This window comes from Aulonocara sp. 'chitande type north' Nkhata Bay, linkage group LG8 (assembly GCF_057382095.1).
Source record: "Aulonocara sp. 'chitande type north' Nkhata Bay isolate Kocher_YH1m ecotype deep benthic linkage group LG8, A_spYH_male_GT1.1, whole genome shotgun sequence".
In the NCBI taxonomy this organism is placed as follows: domain Eukaryota; kingdom Metazoa; phylum Chordata; class Actinopteri; order Cichliformes; family Cichlidae; genus Aulonocara; species Aulonocara sp. 'chitande type north' Nkhata Bay.
In genome coordinates, this window is record NC_141351.1 from 13,777,744 (window position 1) to 13,798,815 (window position 21,072).

At 40.0% G+C, this 21,072-nt stretch overlaps 3 protein-coding genes across 8 annotated transcripts in view; 2 read left to right on the forward strand and 1 right to left on the reverse strand.

The window, feature by feature from the left end:
* atrnl1b (attractin-like 1b) overlaps positions 1–2,186 on the reverse strand; it is a 71,804-nt gene extending 69,618 nt beyond the window's left edge. Inside the window, exon 1 of one of the 2 annotated variants that reach the window (XM_086303659.1) lies at positions 893–2,184. In XM_086303659.1, coding sequence (XP_086159785.1) covers positions 893–1,143 — 251 coding nt within the window. In that variant the 5' untranslated portion in view covers positions 1,144–2,184. Of the gene's footprint in view, positions 1–892 lie in introns of both variants that reach the window. The other variant, XM_086303660.1, reaches the window with a different exon arrangement.
* Positions 2,187–9,414: 7,228 nt separating this feature from the next.
* LOC147323357 (cystine/glutamate transporter-like) lies at positions 9,415–19,550 on the forward strand. 2 transcript variants are annotated; one of them, XM_086303661.1, is made up of 13 exons: positions 9,415–9,752; positions 13,522–13,757; positions 14,134–14,260; positions 14,338–14,453; positions 15,654–15,779; positions 16,401–16,500; positions 16,677–16,721; positions 16,806–16,929; positions 17,016–17,119; positions 17,197–17,293; positions 17,585–17,734; positions 17,848–18,025; positions 19,036–19,550. In XM_086303661.1, the coding sequence occupies exons 1-13, from the start codon at positions 9,415–9,417 to the stop codon at positions 19,098–19,100; spliced, it is 1,806 nt and encodes a 601-aa protein (XP_086159787.1). In that variant the 3' UTR covers positions 19,101–19,550. The 2 variants fall into 2 exon arrangements, with proteins under 2 accessions (XP_086159787.1, XP_086159788.1); XM_086303662.1 differs by having other exon boundaries at positions 9,622–9,752; positions 15,630–15,779.
* Positions 19,551–20,143: 593 nt separating this feature from the next.
* The window catches only part of afap1l2 (actin filament associated protein 1-like 2), a 45,532-nt gene continuing 44,603 nt past the window's right edge, over positions 20,144–21,072 (forward strand). For 2 of the 4 annotated variants that reach the window (XM_086303669.1, XM_086303670.1), the window contains exon 1: positions 20,147–20,378. In XM_086303669.1, the coding sequence (XP_086159795.1) occupies positions 20,363–20,378 (16 nt within the window). In that variant the 5' untranslated portion in view covers positions 20,147–20,362. Of the gene's footprint in view, positions 20,379–21,072 lie in introns of all 4 variants that reach the window. The other 2 variants (XM_086303667.1, XM_086303668.1) reach the window with 2 other exon arrangements.

Here is a 21,072-nt window from a genome sequence, read left to right on the forward strand (position 1 = left end):
TCCTTAAGTGTGTCAAAAGGTCATTATAAGCGTCTGTGAAGATGAACATCATTATTATTATATATTGCGAACATTTTAATCTTTCCTCGTTTTGTCACTTTGTCTCTGCCTCCTTCCTTTAGTACTTTGCACACAAGCCTTGACTTAGTGGCCTTATTACTATGTAGCCTTGATAACTTCCTGTGCAGATCAGCAGAGGAACAACAGCTGATAAATATATCAGTCACATCCTCAGTTGGATTTTAGTTAAAGCTAGGTGATGACAGATGTTTCCTCGCATCCACTGCGGGCTCCGCCTTCAGAAAAATAAAACCCAGTTGTACTCATTTGTTTAAAGACTGTATCTGGAATCCATATCAGCAAGCGAGGTGCGAAGTCAATAATGACATGGTACAGTCATGCTTTTCTACCCCATGCTCTCATGTGTCGACTGAACTCAACATTGCAATGGCAACATGGCTCTTTACACATTGCCCCCCTTGTGTGGGAGAGAACATGACAAATAATAAAAGGCATGAAAACATTTAAGATCAAACATTTGACAGCACTTGTATAAATAAACATCTATGAACTTTACACTTGAAGGACGCAATGATAAATAATGAATGCATGGGTTTTCTATTACTAAAGCTGGACCTCTTTAAAGTTAATAAAACTGAAGTGAGTTTGCCTGTGGCGTGCAATCACTTTCTCATCAATACCCCCACCCCCCCCCAAAAAAAGTTGAGTGAACACAGGTGTGTTTGTCCAGTTAAACGATCCTCCCCGACACTGCTGTTTAAAGGATAAACAGCAGGCAGACTGGGTCAAAGTGGTTCCTAACCTACTTTTTTTATAAACAGATCACTTTACAAGCAATCAGACACAGAAATTTAATTTTAAGGGCACTTACTTGAACCTCCCCTGGCAGTGCTGGCACTGGTCTCCCACCCATCCCCGGTCGCAGACGCAGGAGCCGTTGATACATTTTCCAGAGAGGCAGTTCTTTTCGCACGCTTTCGCCGGGGATGCATGAGTGACCAGTACAAAGTAAAACAAAACGTAGACCAACAAGTATCTGCTGATACCTCGCAAATCGCTGTGGATGGTCAGCTTGGGTCCAAAAATAAAGAGTTTAGGTTTACAGTTTCTCCCAGGATCCATTTCCCCCCCTTCTCCACCGAAAACCGGGGCCTTGAGGTCTACTTTGGGAGAAAGCCTCGGATATTTAGGATGTTTTAATTATAACGAAAAAGTCCTGCATATTCGCTGATTGATGTGCATACTTAAACGAAGGGCTTTAGCTAAGCCTGCTTACAAAGATTTGGGAGAAAATTGGCTAAGAAGTCGCAATGTTAGCTAAGTGTTTACAAAAGCTGCTTGGTTAACCGCATGCATAGATTTGGAGTGGGAGGAATTCCCTTCACCCTACTTCTTGTTGGAAGAACCTAGCTAAAAAGCCGACCATCGATTAAAGCTATTCAAGTAGCCTAGTCGATTAATACTTTGACAAGTTAAATTTGTTAGCATATGTAGCTTATTGGCTGTCTAGCCTCTGCTCGGTAATCTAACGTTACTGCATTGATTCAATACCATTCTCTCCCAAATGCCATTTGAGCAGCCATTTTAATGCGTAAACAATCCCACGGACTGAAAAGGGGATGCACACTTTAACATACGGCAGTCCTTCCACAGGTCGTAACACTTTCCCGGATATTTTCCACAGACGAACAAAGAGGTTGTAGCGTGTGAAGCCCAGGACCCGGAGAGCAGGCTGCCGCAGTGAACATGGATGTGGTGACTGCGATGTGGAAACAGCAGTGCTATTCTTGCCGACCGGAGAGAGCGCTGGGTAAACACTTTGAACTGTTGTTGGTCCTGTTAGTCTATTCCCAAAACGACTGCAGCATCCTTAAACGTATATTTCCTTGGCGACACTGTCTGGTGTTGTGTCCTTGTACTCCAGTGGGGGGAAAACCACGCCGTTGCTCTGAAAACATGACAAGAACTACAGCTGCGATGGATTTGCTAGCGCAGCGACACTAGACAGTTCCTCAGGTTAAAGAAAAACCAAACACAGCCTGCGCATGCGTACGGGAATGGAGTTCATTTAAAGGTAGAGTGTCGGAAATCTTTATAACTAGGCTATGCGGCAATTAAATCCTATTAAGCTTTATAAGGTCAAGCACACTGTTGTGTCCCGCTGACATATTATTTATTCTTAAAGCATCTCACAGGCAGAAGCCAGTAACGTACGGAACAGCTGTCACGTGATTATAATCACTGTTCAAAAAGTTGTTACATCTCTCTCCACGTGTAATAAATGTAAATACTACTAATAATAAAGCCCCCCCCCCCTTTATTTATGTGATTTGACCTTGTTTAAATACACAAAACTGAAGCAAAACTTACATGTTTAGGCTATATTTAGTTATTTAGTAGATGTACCGCAAATAATTTAATTTTTTTTCCAAACGTGTTTTGTTTTTGTTTGTTTGTTTATTACTAGGGGTAATATATGCAAAAATACATGTAAAGATAAAAGTAACAGTGGATGGTATGTTGCAGTCACATTTAACAGTCACATGTTGTAGTCCATGTGTAATGGACGGAATTTCTTACATCCCTAGGGGATTCAGAAATACTGGGAATAGTTGGTGTACAAAAGGTCATGCATCAGGTGTAATGAGGCCTCTTTGTCTCCCTTAATGATGGAGGCTGATTGAACAGAGTGTCCCAAGCTGCATGTGTACAGTAATTGTACCACTGGTGAGTTGAATTTTAAGGTTTGGCACTCCCGGGTGCTTTTGCTGGTGGGTTAAGGGAAAAGCTAAACACAAGTATTTTTTTTCAAGCTGGATGCTTTACTATAGCTGAGACAGAGAGACTAATCTCAAAGCAGTTCTTCAAGAATCATAAACCTACAGCTGCCTGGGCTGTGTGGACAAGAATTTCTGGTATTAACTGAGCACATATGTGTATAAACCCATGATATTTTTATAGTAGTTAAATTTGTGCTGTGTCTGAGTCTAATTCTTTTTTTCTCTCTCTTTCCAATTCTAGTCAAGTGCTGATTATTTTACACTTTTAACTGTTAAACTGTTGTTTGTTCTCTTGGTGATTTGTCCTAATGATTTTTAATCATGGCCCTTCTGTCTTCTTCAGAGTTTCCTAGTGGCAGCCAGTCTGCACACTTGGGGCAGTATGGTTTATGGTGGCTGTGCAGTAGTATTGGAGTGTGATCATTTAGTTTGTGTGAGTGGTAACTGTACTGCAACCTCCATCTGCCCTCTTTTTTGCAGCATAATCTTTAGCAGGGTCAGTGGATTTTTTTTAATTAATTGATTTGCATCCCCTAAATGTTTATAAAATGAATAAAAGCGCTAAAGTTTTGATAACGATGCCACATTACTTTATTGAATTCTATTCATACATTTTGCTATAATTTACTGGGCATTATTATCCTGGAGGTGGTGGTGGAAAAACAATTCAGCAAGGTTTGCATATGATTTTGAACAATTTGGTTTTAATAATTTTTCACAGCTCTGCTATGCACGTATAACCTCTGCATTTTAAGTACTTATACTGCAGGATCAATTCGTCTGTAAAGAGTTTATTACTCTCTGACACTCATGGTTGGTAAAATAAATCAGTGACGAGGTCATTGTGTGACCGCAGCTTTTTTTAAAAGTCATTTATCCTTCAAATGTTTGAAGATGCTCTATTGTGACTGTGCCCTACGTTAGATCCAGCCTGCCTCTGTGGAGAGGCACTTGTCTTTGTTTGGGAATGGGGCTCTCTATTGTGGTGACAGCTGCCAAGCTGAAGAAGCTGACACACAGCAAAGTATGCAGTTTCTGGATGCAGCTGTGAAGAGAGTGATATGATAGGTTTACTTTTATTTTTCTATACCATGCATATGGTGATTCATTGACAGATGGATCCTGGTATCTGCTATAGTAGATTTGAAATGGGTATAAAATAGGATGGACATCTACACCTTAACTGTACTGGCATTGTAATCAATAAATTAATGTTTTAAATCACAATTACACTGTTTTTGAGTTACAACCCTTCAATTAAATATATGTTCTTTGTTAGGTAGATAATTTTTTGGGGAAAAAGCCACATTTTTGTAGTTTTGCCTTGGTACACCACCACAGTGCAATTTAACTAAATCAATGTTTGAGTTTTACAAAAAGTTTACATTGACTGTTCAGGAATTGCAGCCAATTTTATACAGCCTCTCATTCTCAGAGCCTCAAAATTAATCAGGCAACTGCCCGACAAGCAGTTTCACAGCCAGGGGAGGCCCCTTCTCTTGTTATTTCATGACAACCGTGCAGACAGAAACAGACAGAATATGTGAAGTTCATTCAGAGTGTTGAATTTGCATTTTACAGCTTTTCACTGTAATTTTAAATTTGAGGCCCAAAGAAATGTCAGTGCAACAATCTAGTAGATCCTTAAACAGAAAGAACTCACTAGGGAGTTCAGCAATAGCAGAAAGTCTCAAAGACTACAGAAGACCACTAAAGTGCATGAATTGTTAACATGGGTTAAAGAAATTACTTCACAACATCTAACCAAACCAAGGATGCTCAAAAACAGGTGTATCAATGACATAGTCTACAATGAAGAGGTAACTTCATAAATGAAAAGACAAATGGCTTTACAAGAAGGTGCAAACCGCTGGTTACACTCAGAGTCAGAGTCTGAGTCTGCACAGCTCCCAGAAAGAAAAAAAAACTGTTTGGATAGATCAAACCTAAGATTTGCTTGTACTAGGATGATAGGAAGAAAAGCTTGGAGGAAAGAAACAACATGATGGTGGCAATGTGATAGTATGGTCACGTGACTCATGGCCACTAATGTTTATTGATTGAGTGACTGCTGATAGAAGCAGCAGGATAAATTCTGATATGTAAACTGCTATACTCTGCTCAGATTGAACCGAATACAGCAAACCAGTGTGAATGGACAAAAAACTAAGACAGTATAGCCAATGGACCTTTTTTCAGTTGCTGGAGACAAAAACAGAAAGTCTGAAAGCAGCAAGTCAAAGCAGCTGCAGTAAATTCCCAGCAGAAGATCTCAAGGGCGAAACCACAGCATTTGGTGATGTCGGGCAGTCACTGACTGCAAAGGATATTGATCCAAGTATTAAAACAGCCCTATTATTAAGTCCTCTGAAAATGGAATGGGGGTTGTGTGAACAGTTAATGCTAAAAATCTCTTTAATTAAAGCTGGAAAACTGCAATTCAATCACATGATAACTGATTGATTTCAAATCCTTAACAGCAATTGTTTAGCAGATTTATTTCTGCACTTCCACAGCTTCACCTGCAGGTGCCACTGTTGCACAGCCACACGTTAAACGAATATTGCAATGTGACGAAGCCTCTTTTAATTAATGCATAATCAACAGCAACACTAAAACAGATTTTGCAATAAGGTTTATCTATACAGGGTGATCTGCTGGTTTTCCTTTAAGACAGAAAACTGTGCACAGTTATGCTACATTACTAACAAGTGCAGCATGAAATTCCTCCAGAAACTGACCTTACATTCATTTATACTGCAGTTTACAGCTTTTTCATATTTTCAGACACATTGTTGACTATATGTTGTCATAACTCAGTCATCATTCAAGTACTTGGAAGTGAGTAGCTGAAATCCTGTTTTATAAACTATAAGCTCCATCCCAGTTTGTGTTAGAGTCAGGGTTAATCTAATATGTGTATTTTGGATACTGTGGAGATACAGAAATTCTTTTATTGCTGCCATATAATCTGCATCATTATAATTGCATTAATAACATTCTTTACAGCATTATTTCATGTAATAATATTTCTCACAGTATTGATACTGCATTACAGCTGTTTATTGAAGATGTCCATTTGAGGATCCTTCCATTATGTTAACTTTTATTACAAGTACGGTTAGAAGTATTTTATACACATTGCATATCTGTGCTTATTTTGAGTTGATGTTCGGTTCATTAAGGGTCTTAAGCTTCACTGGCGTGACTGTCCAGGTGATACATGCTGAGGGAAACTAGAACATAGAAGGATAACTGCAATGCATGCTTGCAGTACATATAATACATATAATCTAGGAATGTGTCCGGCCTGAGACCTTAACTCATTTGGTGTCTTACTATATTTTATTCTACTTGGTAACAGATGATCAGAGTCAATAATTAGCCTCAGAGACCCTGAGGGCTTGAAGTTTATTACCTTGTATGGAAGGTTTTATAGAAAAGAGAAGTTCTATGTCTGCTTATAGCTATTAAAGATGTACGATAAACTGTGACTAATGTCTGGAACCTATTTTAATCTGTCATTTACGCCATGGGGGGGCGTGTACCCCACTGCTTTATAAGTATCCACAACATGTATTTTGGTCAGAAGACATATGTTGATGTTTTCTCCGGGCTGTTAATAAACTCAACGTTTGATTGCACTTTTCTGGGGCCTCCGTGGTTTGTGACACTGCTCTACATTGATCGATTTTGCGACAATACTTACAATCCAAACTGTTAGTGATTTTATTCAGAATATAATCCTTTAAGAAAATTCTATCAAAACTTTTTCCAGGCTATCAAAAGTCTGGTAGACAGCGTTTTAGTTCCCTCAAAAAGTATTGCCTTAGAATATCCTCAACCTTCACGCGAGCCACCCAGACTCTTTGAAATCTGAAGAACCACTGTTTATTTTTCAAAGAGGTTAAATCATGATCATACAAGAACCAAAAACAATATTATTCAGTTTTGACTTAGATCTCCTCCACTTAAGCCATGGTGAGAGCCTGCTGGCGTTTAGTCAGGTGCACGCACCTCTGTGGTGCAGGGAAATAGGCACCATCTCTACAAGGTGTAGTATTTCTAAAGCCAGTGCCCTCTACATTCTTCTTCTAACTTTTCCCAAAAAACAGGGAGGTAGAGCAGAGTCATTGGGTTTGACTTTTGCTGGAAATTCCCAGACCTAACAGTGAGTAGACGGCACATGGTTTAGACTGGGTTAGATGAAAATGCTCATATAAGTGGGAGGTCTTTTTTCAAGGGGATTGAAGTGGTGCTTTATGTGTCTTTATATACAGTGGGGCAAAAAAGTATTTAGTCAGCCACCGATTGTGCAAGTTCCCCCACTTAAAATGATGACAGAGGTCAGTAATTTGCACCAGAGGTACACTTCAACTGTGAGAGACAGAATGTGAAAAAAAAATATCCATGAATCCACATGGTAGGATTTGTAAAGAATTTATTGGTAAATCAGGGTGGAAAATAAGTATTTGGTCAATGACAAAAATACAACTCAATACTTTGTAACATAACCTTTGTTGGCAATAACAGAGGTCAAACGTTTACTATAGGTCTTTACCAGGTTTGCACACACAGTAGCTGGTATTTTGGCCCATTCCTCCATGCAGATCTTCTCGAGAGCAGTGATGTTTTGGGGCTGTCGCCGAGCAACACGGACTTTCAACTCCCGCCACAGATTTTCTATGGGGTTGAGGTCTGGAGACTGGCTAGGCCACTCCAGGACTTTCAAATGCTTCTTACGGAGCCACTCCTTTGTTGCCCGGGCGGTGTGTTTTGGATCATTGTCATGTTGGAAGACCCAGCCTCGTTTCATCTTCAAAGTTCTCACTGATGGAAGGAGGTTTTGGCTCAAAATCTCACGATACATGGCCCCATTCATTCTGTCCTTAACACGGATCAGTCGTCCTGTCCCCTTGGCAGAAAAACAGCCCCATAGCATGATGTTTCCACCCCCATGCTTCACAGTAGGTATGATGTTCTTGGGATGCAACTCAGTATTCTTCTTCCTCCAAACACGACGAGTTGAGTTTATACCAAAGAGTTCTACTTGGGTTTCGTCTGACCACATGACATTCTCCCAATCCTCTGCTGTATCATCCATGTGCTCTCTGGCAAACTTCAGACGGGCCTGGACATGCACTGGCTTCAGCAGCGGAACACGTCTGGCACTGCGGGATTTGATTCCCTGCCGTTGTAGTGTGTTACTGATGGTGACCTTTGTTACTTTGGTCCCAGCTCTCTGCAGGTCATTCACCAGGTCCCCCCGTGTGGTTCTGGGATCTTTGCTCACCGTTCTCATGATCATTTTGACCCCACGGGATGAAATCTTGCGTGGAGCCCCAGATCGAGGGAGATTATCAGTGGTCTTGTATGTCTTCCATTTTCTGATGATTGCTCCCACAGTTGATTTTTTCACACCAAGCTGCTTGCCTATTGTAGATTCACTCTTCCCAGTCTGGTGCAGGTCTACAATACTTTTCCTGGTGTCCTTCGAAAGCTCTTTGGTCTTGGCCATGGCGGAGTTTGGAGTCTGACTGTTTGAGGCTGTGGACAGGTGTCTTTTATACAGATGATGAGTTCAAACAGGTGCCATTCATACAGGTAACGAGTGGGGGACAGAAAAGCTTCTTACAGAAGACGTTACAGGTCTGTGAGAGCCAGAGATTTTCCTTGTTTGAGGTGACCAAATACTTATTTTCCACCCTAATTTACGAATAAATTCTTTACAAATCCTACCATGTGAATTCATGGATTTTTTTTTCACATCCTGTCTCTCACAGTTGAAGTGTACCTCTGGTGCAAATTACTGACCTCTGTCATCATTTTAAGTGGGGGAACTTGCACAATCGGTGGCTGACTAATTACTTTTTTGCCCCACTGTATGTGTGCAAACATGGCCCAAGATTCAATGAGAGTTTCAGTGCTAATTTGGAGCAATGTTGGTGACCTCTGTCCTCTGATTCACAGCCGAGGAATGCTCTTTGTGCTTCAATCAGCAGCAGAACCAAGGAGAGTAGCCTAGTCCACAGCAGGGCCCTTGACTCAAAAATGCAGTCACATAAACCTCAGGTGTTTAAAATCTCGCCACTGCTGTTACACAAATACATGCAAATACCTCTCTCTCTCTCTCTCTCTCTCTCTCTCTCTCTCTCTCTCTCTCTCGCTCACTCACACACACACACACACACACACACACACACACACACACACACACACACACACACACACACAAAAGGCAAGCATGATGACCCCAAATCATCCGAATCTGAATGTTTAGGACCTTGAACGTCCCGCGCAGTCAGGGCCTTACAAAGGTCTACTGCACAATAGGAATTCCCCAGTTGGATTAACTAGACAGTCCTTGGACACACACAGAAAGAGTGGAGGAGAAAAATGCCGGACCACCCCTGTTTTCAGTTCATGCTGAGCCACCATGCCTGACTCACATTCACACTTTAAACACTCACTGAATGCAGTATGATAAAGGCATGGGTCAAACGATTCAGAACGGCGTTCCGGCACTTTTTGTTAAATCTTATAAGACGTTTAATACAAAATAATGTAAAGTCAATCTTGTTTTTCATGTAGTCCACCCTGGCCCTTCCAGTGGATGCCATGGAAGCAGCTAAGTCACCACATGTTGTCACCCGCACACGTCCTCAGAGTGGTGTCGATGCAAAGAAGATGCAGGGACAAGATGTTTCTTGAAGTGGCGTCTAATTTCAAATGCAACATTTCAAATAGCTCAACGAATATCACCAAAGAAACAAACTGTTCTGTAACATTTGCAACATACTGCGTCTGCGAGCTACCGTTATCTGCAGTTGCTGTAGCTGCAGTTTCCTGGAAGAAAAAGAAAAGTGAGTGTGAGATAAGTTCACACATAGAGATGGAGGAAGACAAAAGAGAAAGAGGTCAGGAGAGGAAGATGGGAGAGTCTCTTCAAAGGTAAGGACCAGAAATTTAAAGCTTAAATCTGAACAACAATGAATGCTATTATATATGTCAGTTTAACCATTAAAATGAAATTTAAATAATATAATGGATCAAAGTAGGCATCCAGATACCTTTAACTATGGCTGACTTACAAGACCGGTTCCTAGAAGTAGTAATCGTGAGTAATTTTAATTTTAATTTAAGCTACTGATGTTCTTTCCAAATTCCACCTTTTACTAGCATTATACTGGTTTGACTCATTCCTCAAATCCCACTTTAACCACTGGATGAAGCATAGAAAAGGCTGACATCATCTGCTAGCCATAGTTTCAAGCCTAGGATCTGAAAAAAGAAAAAACAGAACAATGTTTCTCTAAAAGAGATTAAAAGCGTTTCCTTAATTAAAAATTGGATTTATTAATGGAAAGAAAAAGAAAGGGTGTTGATCCTACCTCGCAAACAATAATTAGATCAAAGAAAATTTACGTATAGCTCACATGACCTTGTGGACACAGACGTCTTTGTTTGACGATGAAGACAATGAAAAGTGGTTGAAATATCTGTAAGACTCAAAAACGTGGGCAAAGATGCAAATACATACTCTTTATTCATTATCATGCTCACTCGTCTTGATGTTTTGTTTTTTATGTGATCCATAAACAGTGTGAACAGCACATACAGTCCCGTGAAAAAGAAAGTTTTTACCGGGCTGTGTGAAATCCTGTGAAAAACTGAGTAGCCTACACCCGATCATTCAGTTCAACCATCTTTAGCAGCAATAATTTGAAGTAATCATTTTTTCTCTGACTTTATCGGTCTCTTACATTATGGAGGAATTTCGGCCCACTCTTCCTTACATCATTGGGCTTCAGTTCTTTGAGATTTGGAGGTGTTCATTAATCCGCAGCTGTCTTTGGAGTGTTGCAGCACTATTTGTTTTTCAGCAATTCTGTTGTAGACTTGCTCATGTCCTTGAGATTGCTGTTCCACTAACCCAATTTCAATCAAGATGTAGCTGTTGGACAGATGGGCTCACTTTGACTCTAGAATACTTTGGTATTGACTGCAAGGTGCCCAAGTCCTCTGGTAAAATTGGATGTCTCGAGAACGGTCTCGAGACCACTTTTATGTGGTCTTGGTCTTGTCTTGGTCTCGCTGTCTCGGTCTCGCTGTCTCAGATCGACATAGTGGTCGGGATATTTGGGGTCAACAGTATCCATGACACACAACGTAACGTTCGATAATGTGTCATGCGCAAAAGCTTTAGCTCTAAGAGCCGTGCTTAGAGAGTGCTTTGTAGTGAATCAGAAGAGTCGACTCCCATTGAGCGAGAGCCGGCTCCTCACTTAATTTCTTTTCGCTGCTCAGCTCTCACACAGTAGCTCAGCTATGCTCCAATCCCTCCATATTGTGGCCAATCACATGCGAGGATATAGGATAATATCATTATGTAAAAAACAGAGAGGGTGAGAGACGCGATAGTCAAGTGGAGCGTGCGTCTGTCCTCTCAGTAAGTGAGTGAGACTGTAGACAGCAGTGAGGAGGGCTGTGCGAGTGCATCGCAAAAACACATAAATATGCCTGGCACCCGTGGCTGCAATTTAAAGACTTTTTTTGTCTCGGTCTTGGTCTTGGTCTCGTCTCGACTTTGTCTTGGTCTTGACTCGGTCCGTCTTGGTCTTGGTCTTGTCTTGGTCTCGATACCCTCTGGTCTTGGTATTGTCTTGTTCTTGGTTTAGGCAGTCTTGACTACAAGTCTTTACTCTGGCTTCAAAGCGAGTCCATTACCACTCCACCACTTTGAAAGGTTTTATGAGACGTCTGTGCTGATATGCTGTATTTGGTTTTCACTCAAATTGGCGCTATACTTTATGACTAAACATCTCCACTTGAATTCTGTCTGTCCAAAGGAGAGAAGTCTTGTTGTTTGTTCGGGGAAACAACTTTTCTAACCATGCTCGGGCGATCGTGGCTCAAGAGTTAGGAGTTCGCCTTGTAATCGGAAGGTTGCCGGTTCGAGCCCCGGCTTGGACGGTCTCGGTCGTTGTGTCCTTGGACAAGACACTTCACCCACTGCCTACTGGTGGTGGTCAGAGGGCCCGGTGGCGCCAGTGTCCGGCAGCCTCACCTCTGTCAGTGCGCCCCAGGGTGGCTGTGGCTACAATGTAGCTTGCCATCACCAGTGTGTGAATGTGTGTGTGAATGGGTGGATGACTGGATATGTAAAGCGCTTTGGGGTGCTTAGGGACTAGTAAAGCGCTATATAAATACAGGCCATTTACCATTTACCATGCTGCCATGTTCTTTCTAGCACAAAGAGGTTTTTTCCTTGCACACTGCACAGCCTGATCTTGAGTTGAATTTACTTGGACGTCCACTCTTGGGATGCTTGCAGCATCTTGTTAACACACACCTGAGTGCTTTAGACCTGCAAACTGCCAAAACTTCTACTTTCCAGGAGGTGGTCACACTTACTGGTGATCAGTTAAACAAGGGGATTTGTAGCACCTGCTTGTTCTTTACCCTCTTCATTCTTATGGGAACAGTGAATGTGGACTTTCTTTTTCACACGCCTGTAGAAAGTCTAGTTATTACCATTTCTATCTACTAACACATAGTGGCATGGTAGCCTCTCGCCTGTCCCAGTTAAGCTGTTAAAACACTTTAGCTATTTTTCTTAATTAATTAATGAATTATTTTTCTGTGCACTCAAACCTTTTCATTTAGAAAAGGAATTATGGACATATAGATATCAAGATATAGGCCCCTAGAAGCTTAATCATACCCTGCCTTGACATTACCAGTGTTAAAACACCATCAGATAAATTGCTTGTTTTCCGTCTAGACTTAAAAAATTAATGATCATATGTTTGTAGTGGTTGCTCCTGGTTTTAAAATTGCAAGACTGTCATCTGTGCTGATTCATGTCAGTAAAATCTACAACTAATCTCTCTGTTATTTTGTATCTTGTTTTGTCCTTGAATCACAATAGCTTGTTCTTTTATAAATACACTGTGTCATTTATCATGGTTGGGACAAGGTGTCTGACATGTAGGCTTTAACATTTACAATACATTATGTTGACTACATTTTAATCACAAAGGTAATAAATTCTTAATGTAGCCCTTAATATGCTCAGACAGATAGTTTCACAATGCATTAGAGTGCTTTAGCAGCCTTTCAAGTGGATAGTTTATAATGTTAATATTTAAAAATGCAGTCTGCAGAGATGATATAAACCACATTGCTTAGGTTTACACTAATACAGCTTCACATTGTAAACATTTTACTCCCATAGTGGTCAAACAATCTTCAAAAAGGTTTATTTAACTTGACAAAGAAACATGAGACAATCTGTAGCTGAATTCTTTTCATAAATTTGTAAATATCAGTGACGTGTTGTGACTTTTACAGGAAGGGAAGCAGTGATAAATGAACATTCTGTAGTAGGTAGACAAATGAGAACACATAAACTGTGTGAAACCAGAGGAAAATGACAGCTTGTGTGAACCTTGTTAAAAGTAGCTATGTGCAGTCTATGTAGCTGTTTCTGCAACATCCCAACTCTTTTCTCTTTGAGTCTAAAAGGACTCTGACAAGCTCCACACAAAAGCGTCAAGGCTTAAAGCTGTTATGTTTAATGGCTGAAGTTTGGAAGAGTACTGGCTTTGTTCCCTAATCAGGCTGGACAATGGAGTAAGAGCGAGTGAACACAGAAAAACGTGTAGGTCGAGGCTTCTTTCTGTTATAGCTTCAAGCTCATTTACTTTGTGACCTGCAGCCACGGACAAATGGGACACACACAGATGAATAAAGAGGACGATAACAAGAAGAAGACGGACGAGGAGCTGGTGCACCTTCGGAGGGAGATTGGGCTGCTGCCTGCTGTATCTTTCATCATTGGAACAGTGGTGGGCAGTGGGATCTTCATTGCACCGAAGGGAGTCCTAATGAACAGTGGCAGCGTGGAGCTGTCACTTCTAGTGTGGGGACTGTGTGGGGTCCTCTCCTTGTTTGGTAAGATCTGAATAAAGTGTATTCTGTCTTTTAAAAGCTGTATTTATGTCTCAAGCTTAAAATTCCATAAACTGTAAATTAAAGATGTCAGTTCATTGTTTCGTGAACTACACATTTTGAAGCATCATGTTGCAAGCTTGGTTATCAAAGTTTATCAAAGTTCATCAATAATTACAGATGTAAAAATAAATCTCTTAAGCTGGTCATAAATATTACATGTAATAGGTATCTTCAATGTATACATTTGTCTAATAACCACAAAATCTGATTTGAGCCCAACATGATGATCAAATTCTTTAAAGGTTTTGTCAGAAAGGCCTTTGATTGTCAAATCACAATCAAAAAATTTTCATGTGCTTATTTTCTGTTCTTCCAGGGGCACTGTGCTATGCTGAACTAGGCACCACTTTTACAAAATCAGGGGGTGACTTCACGTATCTATTGGAGACATTAGGACCCCTTCCTGCTTTCCTCCGACTCTGGGTTGAGTTCTTATTTATCAGGTAAGATTATTATTTATCAGGCTAGAGTTATAAAATAGAGTCAGCGCTTAATCACTGAAAATATTTTTAATATCCAGACCAGCTTCGACTTCCCTTGTGTCCTTGGCCTTCAGTCGTTATGTGGTGGAGCCATTCTTCGCACCATGTGCTGCTCCGACAATGCTAATCAAACTTGTGAGCATCCTTGGAGTGAGTGAGTGGTTTTCAGTTCTCAGTGTTGTGCGAAAGTCTTGAGTCTACCTTGATTTCTTTATGTTTTGCTTCCAAATAGACTGTCTTGTAATAATTTTTCTCTAATTTCTTTAGCTGACTCTATGAAGAACAGAAAAGATAACAGGGCAAGAGATTGTATTTTTGCTCTCACAAAGTGATTCCTAAAGTGTTATTAACCAAAAACCTCTCAAGTGTGCAGTGTTTCCTTTGAAATGTTGAGGAAATGGGAAAAAGTGGTTAAAAGAATCTGTAGCAGATGAACAAAATCCAATGAACATGTCCTTAAGTTATAGGAAAAATCCAGTAGAGACTGAGGTATGCATCTAGGCCTTCAGGTAATCCTTCTAAAATTCACAGAAGCCGTATTAGAAATGGTCTAAGTGGAAGAGTGTCTGTTACAAAGCCACTGAGGTATGCTACAATACAACAAACTGAAAGTCTGGTTTCATGGAATATTGTTTTGTTCAAATCACTGAGGTACAACAGTGAGTGTCTGAACCAGCTGTAAAACACAGTGGAGGCTCTGTCATGGTTTGGGGCTTGATTTCATGCTGTGATTTTGGGGATCTTGTCAAAATTGTTGGAATTCTGAACACACAAAAGAAACGTCTGACTTTTATAAACCTTTCAATATCAGCTGGAAAGTATCTGACTGGGAATATTTTCATTTTTCAGCTTGAAATGATCCCAAATACCCTGCCAAAGCAGTAAAAGTATATGTGAATAGAAAAACACACAATTGAAAACTATCAGTCATGGACTCAGATCAGAGCTCAGATCTGAACTTGACAAAAATCAGCTTGAGAGAGGAAAGAAAAGGAGGCAGCCAACATGTAAAGAAGATCTTTGAATGTCCTTCAAGAAGCCTGGAGAACTAGGGAGTTCAAGAATAAAGGTCGGAGTACCAAATCTTTAAAGCTCATTTAAATTGTAAAAACAAGTTTCTGCAATTTTGTACAAACTTGTTTTGCCTATATACTTCCAAACAGAACACATATTTCCATGCGTGCAGAAATTTTACTCATTCATCTATTTCCCATTTTCCTTGCAAAATATAAAGAGATGAAGAATGACTCAACAACTTTGCACAGTCCTGTATTTTTATTTTTTTTTTACATGTTTGTATTATACTAACCACAATAGTTTATTTTGCCAGTTGTTTATCTTTGTGTGTCTGTAGCATTTCTTGTGGCAGTCAACTGCTGGAGTGTGCGCATGGCATCTCACATCCAGGTCTCTTTGACTTTCATTAAGATGTTTGCTTTAGTCCTCATCATCATCCCTGGCATCATTGCTTTGGTCAAAGGTGGGAACACGTAATTGTTATTTCTGAAGACACAGACTTCCTAACTGTAAAGATCCACCCAAAAAAGAAAATAAAAAATACTGAAAAAAAGCTGAAAAAAGTAAGAAATACTAAAAAGAACCAGCTTCAGGAACTAATTAGGTTAACTAGCAACAAATGAGCAATATGACTGGATATAAGAAGAGCATTTTAGAGAGTTTCTCAGAAGTAGAAATGTACAGAGGTTCACTACTCTGCAAAAAAAAAAAAAAAAAAAAAAAAAAATCAGAATAATGTAACATTCTTGCACAGTGGTAAAACATGGCTTTGGCCCAAATTTATGTTCAATTGAAAATACGACATTGCTTTTCAGAGACTGGGATTTTCTCTGTGTGATCATTCAATATATTTTCCATGTTCAGTTGTGCACGAAATATAAGATTTGTAAATTCTTGCATCGTTTTTGTACATTTTTGCACAGCAACCCAAATTTTGCAGAATTGATTTTGTACTACTACTACTACCACTAATAATAATAATAATAATAATAATAACAACAACAACAACAACAATAACAATAATAATAATAATTACAATGCATTCAGTTGGTTGTCATCTCTTTCTGTATCATCCTTTTTGCAGGAAAGACTGAAAACTTCCAGAATGGTTTTGAGTTTGAATCATTAACATTAGACAGGCTGCCACTCGCCATCTATAATGGCCTATATGCCTACAGTGGATGGTAAGCAAACATATTATATCAGGAGAGCTGCTACAAATACAAACGATTTTAACATGTTTGGGTTTGGTTTTTTTTACCATAATTTATACAAAACTATTTTGCTTAGCTTTGTACAGTCCATTAAATCATACTGTTACAAACATCAGATGCCTGTGTCATTCCTTATTTTTCTTTAGGTCCAGTTTGAACTTTGTCACAGAAGAGGTCAAAAATCCAAGCAGGTAGATTGCATCTTCATTTTTTTTTTTCTCAGACCAAGTTGGCTGCAGCTCTTATATCACTCTGTCTGTATCCTGTCTTAACAGAAACATCCCACTGGCAATAATCTCGTCTATGATGACCGTGACAGTCTTATATGTGCTTGTTAATGTGGCCTACTACACTATGTTGGCTCCCACTGAGCTGCTGCTGTCTGATGCTGTGGCTGGGGTACATCACATTCTGTACTGTATTAAAAAAGAAAAATCAGAGCGATGTGTGTACAGAGTTTGTGTGATAAGCTCTCTGTCCCGCAGACATTCGCCACCTGTGCTCTTCAGGGATTGGATTCTGTAATTCCAGTACTTGTGGCCTTATCTTGCCTCGGAACACTTAATGGTGGCATCTTTGTGTCACCAAGGTATTCGGACCTCTTAAAACATGATTACTGCCATCTTTTCTGTGGCTTTGAACTCATGTGAGAGCTCTGTCTTGCAGGATGCTTTTCGTTGGAGCCAGAGAGGGCTACTGGCCACAGATCTTTTCCACAATCCATATCCACAGACACACACCTTTACCTGCTTTGCTGTTAATGGTAAAGAGCTGTCCACACATTATAAACCAGTCATCTACGTAAATAAATAGTAAAACGCTTTGAAAATATAGTACAGAAGACAAGGCATTGGTCAAAAACTCTCAAAGTAGAATGTTTAATTTCAACCAAGAATAAGTCCTAATATTTTATCGTGAATATCTTATTAAATATATTTAAACTGTATATTTAATTCACCTTAAAAAGATATGAGATGATTCTTGATTCTGTGTATTTAATCACTGTGTGTGTAACAGTGACATAAGAGTTACTCTGTTTTCTGTGTGTCTCCAGTACCCACTGATGGTGATCATGTTAATCAGTGGAGATATTTCCCAGCTCATCAGCCTTGCCTCCTTTTCTCATTGGTTCTTCATTGCCTTGGCAACCTTGGGGATGCTCATCCATCGATATCGTTTCCCCCTCCACCCTAGACCTTTTAAGGTTAGCATATTGTACTGAATTGCAAAGCCTTTTTGTCTTACTACATGTTAAACTGAACAATTTATTGGTTTGTTTGTTTATGTATTTGCTACATTGTGGTTATTAACATTAAGGTGCCGTTGGTCGTCGCAGTCACCTTCACAGCGGTGTCTTTCTTCATTGTGGGTCTCTCTCTTTACTCGGACCCTTGGAACACAGGATGTAGTTGTGCAGTTACATTGTCTGGGGTTCCAGTTTACTACATGACCGTCTACCACTTTTGCTTGCCCCCCACATGGAGGCGAATCTTCAGTAAGTCTCATACCTGCAAAGCATTTGAAGTCCTAGTCCATCTGTCCTGCAAGATGGACTAGGTCTCTCACAGAAACACGTGGTTGTTGTGAAAACACTGCGTCACTGCAGTTTTGCCTTAAAATGTATTATCCAGATTTTGATGGGGAAGTCTAGCACCTGTTTGCGTGTAAAATCTAGGTGGTTTTCCATCAGCTGGAAGTGAAATCATGCAATATGCATACTCATTTTGTTACAAAACATCCCTGTGAATGAGGAAGTTAATGACTGAAATCAACTCCTTGCAGAACACGGACACTTTTATTTGTAGTAGTGCTGAAACTTCCCTACTCCTATCACTATCTTACAAATACCCATAAGTCCAATATAAGAGGTGTAAGCAATAATAATAGAACGATAATTTCATTATTTATTTAAATATTTTATTTTGAAAATACAGTGACCACAATGTGGATAACACAGGAACCACAAAGTTTTCCAGTTTTCCACGTAATGCACTTTTTATTAAAGATTTGATTTATTAAGGGAAAAATGTTATTCAACAAAGATGAATGGGCCAAAATTCCTCCACAGCGATGTAAAACACTCATTGTCAGTTATCGCAAAGTCTTGATTGCAGTTCTTGCTTCTAAGAGTGGTACAACCAGTTTTTAGGACAACTACTTTTTTACACCAGGAAGGTTTGGATAACATTTTTGCCTTAATAAACAAAATGATCGTTTAAAGACTGCATTTTGGATTGATTGGTGTTATCTTTGTCTAAGATTATACATTTTTTGAAGAAACATGGGAAACATGTAAGTGTGACCAAAAAAATAAATAGAAGAAATCAGGAAGTGATACATAACATCTTCACAGCACTGTATGTGAAACACGAACCTTGGGCTATTATTAAGTCATCAGACTCTGAGCTGGGTCAGACCATTCTTTAGGAAGACAGAAAGATAAACATCTTAAGAAAGAGAGCACTTCTTGACCTGTGCATAATACTGTTTCTCCAACATTCCCAGATTATTGCAGCAAGCAGCTGCAGATCCTTCTTGAAGTGGCTCAACAGGAAGTCAAGACATGCTGAAGACCTGCTTTCTACCAATATACTTCCTGGATAGCATCTTGACAGGTTCTAAAATTTTTGGAATAGCAAAGGGGGAAATTAAACAAAAAGAAAATCCTCTGGTTGAGGAATTTTAGTTAGAACACTGAAAGTGGTCGTTTTTTTCTCAAGGTGACTGCTGATGGGCTCCTGAAGCTGTCAAGATCTGTAGGAGCCATAAAACATTGTTCTATCCGAAGGCTGTGTTTTATTCCTGTCATGGTTCCTTTAGATCTTTTTTTTTTAAGAACTATTGGTTATTTCATGTTTTTCTTTTGCTGTCACTGAATATTTTAGAATGTTTTTCTTTTTAACCCCCCTTTTTGTTTATTTTTCAAATAAATCTTGCTTTTTTTTCTCTCTTCTATATTCACCTACATATTCATATTCTGTGTCTGCATTGAATAAACACAATATGTTCACGTCTTCAAATACCAGAGTGCGTGTCGTGCGTTTTAATCATCTTCTGGAGCATGATCTGCTACTCCGCTTCACATTCCTCCCATACTTCCACCCGGTCACGGTTCTCCCACGGGGATTCTCGATTGTTTAGGCAGAGAACTTCACTTTTCTGCTGCAGGAGAGAACGAGAGAGCTGGAAGGCGACAGGAACTCACTTTCATGTGAGTGCTTATTAGCAGTCAAGGATGCCAATCCAAGATTTGGTAAACAGCAGTTTCTACCTTTCTGGATTTGGAGGATTTCTGGTGTTTGCCTGAGGATTTGTTATGTTACGGCAAAAACATAATCAATTGACATGAAACAGGGTTCCTCTCTTTAGCATTAGCCTTTTATTCGACCCAAGATAGGCAACTGAAGCACAGCAGAGAAACAGATAAAATGAGCTTCTGGATACGCAGACTTCCCTTTAGTTTCCACTTTAGCGCACGCATTTAAATGCCCTTAAAGACAGCTCATTCCCCCAGTTTGTCACTGAAAGTCTACGGGCGTGGATGTTTGAGTGACACCTGGATGATGGTCTTGAAGCAGCGACGTAGTCTCTGTCTGGATGCTGCAAACTTGGAGGTGGAGGAGGTGTGGCAAAAAAGAGAGATGAGGAACAAGAGGAGAGCGCTGTTGTTCCGTCACAACTCAGCGTGTCCGGCTCAGTCAGTGTATTGTTGAAAACGGGAGGGTCGGGCTACATTCCGCATTAGTTGCAGAAGTAGTGCCATCATTGAGGAACTTTGCCGCAAAGTTTCGTTGGGATTGATTCGTTTTATGAGAGCTGAAGGGGCGAGCGAATGGAGAAGCACAAAGGTAAGAGGAGAGGTTTTGTGTCAAGAACATGAGAAAGGGCTGCTGACTTCTCGGGTGGGATTGGTGACACTGCTTTCTTGTGAACAGTTGTAATAAAAAGTGGTACTGTGCAACACGCAGGGTAGACAAAAACAGGCTTGCGGTGAATAATTACTCGGGTTTTTACACGGGAGAATCTACTGCTGTGACTTTATATACTTTCGAAATGAACGATTAAGAAAAGCATCTTCAGATAAAAGTTGTTTCGGTTGTGCTTGTTCTGTTCTGCTGTGCTGTGCTGGAATAACACACTGTTTTCAACATGTGGATCATTTAACTGTCGGTCACCTGCCACTCATTAAGGATGTAACCAAAATAACCCGGGACACGAAGATGGCTTTTCCACGACCATTCAAAGTTGGGTTCCATAAAATTGTTTACACTGTGGCTTCTGATGAATTCCATTAGCTGCAACATCGTTCTCACAGCATTCCTCAAATTCCTGTGGTTATTTGCTCGCGAGGGGATGAGCAAGGTCCTTTTAATGCTTCCTGATTAACACAATCAGAGTTTAAAATAAAGTTAGGTGAATCTCACCTCGCTTGCCTAACTGCAAAAGAAAAACAAAACATCGCTCTTTGGACCTCTGCACTGCTGAGAGGAGTGACTGTCCGACTCCTGGCTGGAGTAGAAACAATGGCAACTAGTCAAAAAA

What these genes read in the sequence shown, in the direction of transcription:
- LOC147323357 (XM_086303661.1), top strand. Translation starts at nt 9,415, where the DNA reads ATGCCATGGAAGCAGCTAAGTCACCACATGTTGTCACCCGCACACGTC. An exon ending in GGCATCTTTGTGTCACCAAG is followed by an intron (nt 17,120 to 17,196) that starts GTATTCGGACCT and finishes TCTGTCTTGCAG; the next exon opens with GATGCTTTTCGTTGGAGCCA. An exon ending in CACATGGAGGCGAATCTTCA is followed by an intron (nt 18,026 to 19,035) that starts GTAAGTCTCATA and finishes CAACATTCCCAG; the next exon opens with ATTATTGCAGCAAGCAGCTG.